At 64.5% G+C, this 7,272-nt stretch overlaps 1 protein-coding gene across 9 annotated transcripts; it reads right to left on the bottom strand.

Moving 5' to 3' along the window:
* Positions 1–253: 253 nt before the first annotated feature.
* On the bottom strand, positions 254–7,054 carry MRPL23 (mitochondrial ribosomal protein L23). Of its 9 annotated transcripts, none has more exons than XM_072790406.1 (6): positions 5,867–6,098; positions 5,488–5,620; positions 5,071–5,193; positions 4,189–4,271; positions 3,612–3,685; positions 254–1,237 (listed from the first exon to the last, which is right to left on the bottom strand). In XM_072790406.1, exons 1-6 carry the CDS (start codon positions 5,916–5,918, stop codon positions 1,001–1,003), a joined length of 702 nt encoding a protein of 233 aa, XP_072646507.1. In that variant the 5' UTR covers positions 5,919–6,098; the 3' UTR covers positions 254–1,000. The 9 variants fall into 9 exon arrangements, with proteins under 9 accessions (XP_072646507.1, XP_072646508.1, XP_072646510.1 ...); XM_072790407.1 differs by having other exon boundaries at positions 254–456; positions 5,867–6,080; XM_072790409.1 differs by lacking the exons at positions 5,488–5,620; positions 5,867–6,098 and adding an exon at positions 6,951–7,054 and having other exon boundaries at positions 254–456.
* Positions 7,055–7,272: the final 218 nt, after the last annotated feature.

The following is a 7,272-nucleotide window of genomic DNA, read 5'->3' on the forward strand; positions in this document are numbered from 1 at the left end:
GCTGCCACCCTAGACCCTCAGCAGGACGGGCTCCCTGCCCGTGGTGCTCGCCCCACCCCACCTCACAACCTGTCTGACACAACCTTCCCCACCAAGACCTTCGCCGTAGGCTCACGGGGCCAGAAATGGGTCACATGGTTACAGTCCCCACAGGCCCTGCTCCGTGCCTGCGGCCAGGTGCCGTGTGTGCCGTGTGCCATGGGGCACAGCCCTGCACAGGGACATGTGGGACAGAGGACACGGAGCCTGTGGCCTTGCTCCACACGCAGGACTTTATTTGGACTGGGGCCGTCACAGGCCGAACCAGTCGGGGACGCCACCGCGCCGGGGATCGCGGGTCTGCCTCCGCCGCTGGTCCTCCAGGAGCTGGTCCCGGATGTCATCGTCACCAGGGCTGCCGTCAGGGCTCTTTTTCTCAGGAAACAGATCCGGGAACGTGAAGGTCTGTCCGTGCGCCTATGGAGCAAAGGCAAGCAGGGCAGCTCTGAGTCCAGGAGCCTTCTCACAGGGGGCGGGGGGGACGGGACCCTCCTGCCCAAGGCCCGGGACGGACACGCGGCCAGCATGTCCAGAGCGATGTCCCTGCCTGGAAAACAAACATGTCGTCCGGCCGCTGGCTTTTATCTCACAGCGGGAAACCATTACTCTGGACAATGCCCCTTTTCATCGACATTATCTCTTTATGGAGTGGCGTCTGCACCGGCGGGAGCCTCATTAAAAGCAGCCCAGCAAAGCGCCCATTCACGGGCGCGGGGGCAGCGCGGGCGGACCGGGGGGCAGGAGCGAGGCACGGGAAAACACGGCACAAATGATGTCTGGTGCCACACTGAAACTTTTTCCATCCAAAATACCTAAAGGCCTCTGCCCACATTAAAGGCTGCCCCTCCTCCCGGCTCGGAGCTTGGCAAATAAAACGCATAGAACGTACAAAGAAATGTACATATGCAGCAGTCTATAAATCAAGACCGGCTTTGCAAATTAACTGGTTTTACATCTTTCACTAAAAGTTCAGAATGTGCCAGTGTCGGCCAAGCCCCAACCCAGACCCCCGAGCACGTGTGTGGGGCACCGGGCTGGCCACCGCTGCAGCGGAGGAGGGGGCCCGGGCAGCTCTGAGGTGCCCTTTCAGTCTGCTGGGTCCCACGGAGCAGCCCCCCGAGATCAGGGCACGAGAGGGGGCGCGCGCCAGAGCCGCGCTGTTTCCAGACGGGCAAAGGATGGAGGACGGCATCCGTATCTGGAAAATTTTAATAAGTAAAATCAGTAAAGTGCGCTGGTTCTTGGAGACCCTTGTTTTGTAAAGAAATTTGGCTTTGGGCAGGCAGCCAAGTATGATCTGAAACAGCCCGCACGCCCCACCCGAGAAGGGAAGGTTTATAAATTCTGATCACATGGCGCGGAGCGCGGGCCCGAGTGAAGAAAGCAGGGCTGTGTGCGCTCAGTAGCCAGCCTGCACCAGGATTAGCTTACACAGCTCAACACTGCTTTTTTTTTTCTTTTTTAAAATACCAAAGGGCAATAGTTTACATGCAAGGCTGATTGCCCAGAACGGGGATTTATGTTTAATATATCGAGGTGATTTTGCTAGTTTTCTGAGGTGGGGGAAACCCAAAATGACATTTTAAAATATAAATACAAAGATGCCAATTTGCAACAGCTCCGGAAAAACGGAGGGAGCCGGTGAGAGAAATTCTTCACTTCTCACCAGAGACAAGAGCCACTTGTGGGTGCCCCTCTCCAGGGAACTTCACCTTGTACTTTCAAAAGTAAACCCTCAGCCCCCACCCGCCACAGTGGAGAGCGTGCTGGTCAGCAGAAAAGCGCAGGAAAGGAGCAGTGTGGGAAGCGGCCCCGGGCCATGGCCTGGGCCCCAGAGGGCTCCCGCCTGCCTGGTGACGCTCCTCTGCCGCGTGGGATGCGGGGCCACAGAGATGTGTATCAGGTTGTCGGGGGAAGCGTGGGGCCCCCACCCGCCTGACGGGCTCTTCCGCAGCCGGCAACTCAAAATAGATTCGGAAACTTAATTTGTGTTCGTGATTGACCCTCTGTGTGCTTTACAATTAGCTCTGTTTTTAGAAGCCCCAGAGCGGGGCCCGCAGGGACGCGCTGGGAGAGGTTGGCCCCGGGAGACGGGGGCAGAGAAGAGACCCCTTCAGAGAGGCAAGGGCCCCGGCTTCCTGCCGGTTTCCAGGCCGGACAGAGGCGAGCGGGCCTGGGGGGCGGGGGGAACACTCCCGAATGTCAGTGGGGGCTCCCGGAACGTCAGTGGGGACCAGCGGGAGCGGGGCTGCCCAGCAGGGACGCTGCCCTAGGCTGTGCCGCCTGGTCTCACGGGGGAAGAAAGGCGCCCCCGCGGCAGCTGCACGCAGCAGATCTAAGCGGGAAGAATGCAAGGGTTCGGGTGACTCAGAAGCCACTTGTCACCGTCACTGGCCCACGGAAGGCCTGGTGGCGAATGCCGGCACAGGGGGTGTCAGCCCGCACGCCATGACAGAGACAGATGGCCCAATTTCACACATAGGACACAGACGCCTTTATATGGCCAACGGGCGCTCTCTCCACCTGGATTGGCTGATTATATGCACAGCAAATATTAGGCCAAATAATTAGGGGGGCCCCTGTTTAGAACAACAACTGTGACTGTTTTTCAGAAAAGCTGCCACGCTGACTGGGTCTCTTAACAAACTGCCTCCTCATGCTCAAAATAGGTCTGCAGGCCCCGGGAGGTTTTCACAATAGCGCTACTGCCATCTAGCGGCCACGGCCAGCCGCCTCCCGCCGCAGGCTCCACTCCGGCTGTCCACCCTGGGATGGAACAATCTGGAAGAACCCCCCCATCCCCCTCCAGGGGTTTCAAACAGCAAGGGCAGCTAAGGGACCCTGCAAGCAGGGCCGTCCCTGGCAGGTTTGCATGGAGATAGCGAGGGACCCGGCCGTCCCCTGGAGGGCTCATCTGCAGAAACACATCTGGGGTCCCCTCTGGCTGGAAGGGGAGAGCCTGAGCAGGGGCCCTGAAGTCATGCTCTGGGCTGGCAGAGGCTCAGATGGGGCACTGGACCCTCCCCCACACCCCAGGCCAGGCAGGAGACACGGTCATGAGAACCCGACAGACTGTGCCACAGCCTCACGGCCCCATCCAGAGGGGAGGGGGCTCCACCAGGACCCCAGGGCGTAGCAAACGGGTCCAGTGGAGACCCAGGCCCCTGCAGCAGCTTTAACTCAGGGCACCAATGGCCTCCCCGCTGGGGGCTGCCCGCCCTGCAGGGCTCTCCAGAGGCAAGAGCTCTGGCTTCCATCTGAGCCCCAAACCCCTGGGCCTGAGTGGGCCTGCCTGAGCCCACAGCACATTCAAAGTCCAAGGGCACGACACGGCTGGCCCCAGAGAAGTTCCAAGATGCCCCGCGCCGTCTCCTCCCATGAGCTCTGCCTGGGGCTGCCGGGGATTAGGACGAAGCACAGGCTCTGCCCTGCGCCCTGGGCCTGGAGATCCTGCCTCTCAGGGCCTCCCGGGGCCCCAGGCGGGGCCGCTGCACAAACACGTCCCCCGCACCAAGGTCACGGTCGTGATAAGTCACGCCCAGGACTTGGGCCTCTGCCCGAAGCCCACTCACCAGCTGCACATAGGCCACCTTGTAGTCTGGTTTCTTCACCCTCACGTTCCTGTAATCCCTCTTCCTGTTGGAACCTGTTGGGGGTGTGTGTGGGGGGGGAAACGACACATTGTATTCTGAGCACGAGATTTTTCAGCCCAACTCATCCAGGACCCACTTTCTAGAAAGAGGCAAACATGTAAGAATTGGTTGGTGTCCCACGGATGATAGCACGTCACACCCGAAGTGTGACCAGTTCACATTTACAGACCATGTTCCAGGAGCACATGCCACTACCGCGACCCTCTGCTCTGCTAAACACCCAAACGTATCTAAAATAAGTAAAAAAATTGACTTCTGTTCGTTGGCACTGCACCCCTCACGGGAAGGCTGCGTACTTACACCTCAGGGTGCGGGGGGGGGGGGGGGGGGGGGGGGGTTAAGAGGAACAAGGAAGCGCTCTGCCGCCCCAGCTTCCCAGCTGGACGGGGAAGGGCACCCTGTCTGTGGTGGTCGGGATGAGGCCTCGTGAGCTCCAGGGGTGTTTGGGGGGCTGTGGGGAGCCCCCCCACAGCAGGGCAGCAGGGCCAGCACGCACCATGCTGCACCCTCGTCCGCACGGCAGCCACGGGTACGTTGTAGATGCGCTCTAGGTAATTCCTCAGGTCCACCCTGGTCATCCTGGGGTAGAGAAGGAAGGTAAGCATGTCCCAGCCAGGCTGAGATGACAAGTGGCCACCTGTCCCCCACACAGGAAGGGGGGGCTGCAAGGGGCTCATGCTCACTTGGGGCTGGGCTCCTGAGCAGAGCTCTCCCCAGGGAAGGGTCAGTCTGGGGGGCGCCCCAGGCCTCTGAGAGCCCACTGGGGCCGGTCCTGTCTGCAGCCCACCACCAGGCCATTTCCTAGAAATGGGGGCCCAGGGGGTGGGGAGTTAGGCCCCCTGGCCTTTTCCCCTGAAGTGGCATCATCACCGCAGCCTGGCCGCTCCTCCCCGCCTCTAAAGGCTGCTGCTCAAGTCAACCCCGGGACCATGTGCTGGGGCCATCACATCCTGACACTTCAGAGTAGCGCCCTGCAGCCTGGGGGACAGGATGCTGTGTCCCTCTAGTTGCCGGGGCCTCTGTGAGGGAACCGCCTGGAAAACTAGGGTTTTGGAAGCTGTGGTAAGAACCTCCGAGAGCCTCGGCCCAGCTGCCTGGAAAGAGCACGGAGCTCAATGCAGTTAAAGAAGTGCTAGGCTCTCCACTGGGCTTCCCTGGTGGGGGAGGGGTGGGCGTGTGGGGGGCAGCCCAGCCTCACCACCGGAGGCTCTGCAAACAGCAGGCCCTCGGTCAATATTTGCAGAGCAGCTCGGAGAGCCGCCTGTGGTGTTTTCACAGCGGGGAGAAGCCACACATAGGAGCCAGGTTCTGTGACACCACCAGGACTGCCCCAGTAGGGAGGGGGGTACTCCCCAGCCTGAATTCCTCAGGGGCTTACTCCATGGGGATCCGGAACTGCACGGTGTCCTCGGGCTGGGCCGTGCCGGGCCGCACCAGCTGAATGAAGAAGTTTGTTCGGAAGATGCGGAGCTGGGGGTTGCCCAGCTGGTACAGAGGGTACCTGAGAGCAGGGAGAGATTGGTCTGTATCAAACATTCAGAACCCCAAGGGCGCCCCCAGCAGACCTCCGTGTGTCTACCCACAGCAACAGCAGTGAGAAGCAAAGCGGGGGGCGCTTCCTACAGCCCAGTGCCCCCACAACCTCCCTCGCTCACTGGTCAGATCTGCCCAAGGTGGGCACCAAGGTCCCTGGTGCCCACCAGCTCGACCAGTGGGGGCTGCTGGACCTGAGGGCTGGCCTCTGGAAAGGGTCAATGAGTGACTCAAGAAATAGGCCAGTAGAGAGCATGTGTACCATGGCCCCCCCAAAGATGCTGGCGACCAGGGTTGTTTAAAGTGATGGTCCCACAGACAGGCTGCTGGCTGCAGAGTCGCTCCTAACCCTGGCTTACCCCGCAGCACGGGCTGGGAGGCCACTTGCACACTCTCTGTGTGGGTGGGAGAGGCACCAGTCACCTTGACCACTTACCCCCTCCCCCCACGCACTGTGAAAGCCCCCAGAGCAAGCAGAGGCAGCTGGGAAGCAGTGAGAGGCCATGCCCAGTGCAGAGCAGCCAGGTGAGGGTGCCCGCAGTCTGCAGGGTCTGCATGGAGGCAGAGGGCCGGGGCCGCGGGGAGGGTGGGCACGCAGGGACACAGTGTCATCAGGGGGCTCAGCCTGGTCACCCCGCTACCTCTCTGAGGCACTGCACGTGGCCCCTGATCTTGGGGCACAACCAGCATCATGATGGGTTCAAGGAGGCCAAGTGCTGTGCTGGGCGGGATGAGCAGAGCCAGGGGGTGAGAGGCCCAGGGTGAGCCTCAGGGGCGCTGCGGGGTGTGGGGGCTCTGGGAAGGCAAGACTGGGGCCCTGACCCCGCAGGACCCAGTGGCTGAGGGCCGTCTGCTCGCGGTCTGCCATGGACCGAGTGGGCTGGTACCGGCAGCAGCCCCTGGGTGGGGGTCTCCGGCGCAGGGTGGGCAAGGGCGGGAGGCGGCTTCTGATGGGCCAGGCCTCGCCCCCGGCCCCGGAACAGGCCTGCCTTGTTTCCTCCTCCAGTGCAGTCTGGGCCAATGGCCGGCACCCGACGGGGCTCGCTTATTCCCCCTGGTGCCCGACTGCGGCACTGCAGGGGGCGAGGGCGGGACCCGGGGGAGCCGCGCGGTCGGGGCCGGGCCCTGACCCTCCACGTCTCCGGGTCCCCGCGCCGCCGGTGGGCGGGGAAGGGCTACCCCCGGGCGCCCCTGCGCCGGAACACCTGCGCCCGCCCGCACGGCCTCGGCCCCGCCCCCGCCCGCCCGGCCCTCCCGCGGGTCCCACGAGCCCGACGCCCGCGAGGCTCAGGGCCGCCGCGCGCTTCTCCCGCGCCCGACCCAGCGACCTGGCCGGCTGCCATCGGTCTAGCTCCCCCGGCCCCGCCGGTGACTCACCCGCGACCCCACCCTCCCCGCCAGCACGCCCCGCCCGCTCTCCTCCGGCCCCGCCCGCTCCCGGGCCCCGCGCACCTGCCGGGGCGCCCCCGCCCCGCCCCGCCCCGCCCCCGCCCCCGCCCCCGCCGGGTCCGGCCGCGCGCCCCCCGCCGCCGCGCATGCGCGCACACGGCACTCGTCACGCTAGGGCCACGGGCGCAGCCCTCCTGGGGGGCGCTCGTGGTTCCCGCCGCGCGCCGCGCCCCCCGCCCCAGACCGCACGGCGCCCCGCCCCCGCGCCCCCGCCCCCCACGGCCCCCCACGGCCCCCACGGCCCCCGGGCCCGCGTCCCGGCCCCCGGCAACTCACAGCACATTCCGCGCCATCGCCGGCTTCCGGGCCGCGGGCGGAAGGAGGGGCACGCACAGCCCGCGTGGGCCCGTCACAGCGCCCCCTGGCTTCCGGGAGGGCCAGCGACGCCCCGCCCCCGCCCCGCCCCCGCCCCGCCCCTTGCACCTGCCGCCCCGCCCCCTTGCACCTGTCGCCCCTCCCCCGTCCACCTGCCCCGTCGCCCCGCCCCCTGGGTCTCCCTACCCACCGCGTCGGCCCCGCCCCGCCCCTCCGTGCTCACCTGACCCATGGCCCCGCCCACCGACCCCCCCACCCCGTTCACCTGACCCATGGCCTCGCC

Source organism: Canis lupus, chromosome 21 (assembly GCF_048164855.1).
Source record: "Canis lupus baileyi chromosome 21, mCanLup2.hap1, whole genome shotgun sequence".
NCBI classification, from domain to species: domain Eukaryota; kingdom Metazoa; phylum Chordata; class Mammalia; order Carnivora; family Canidae; genus Canis; species Canis lupus.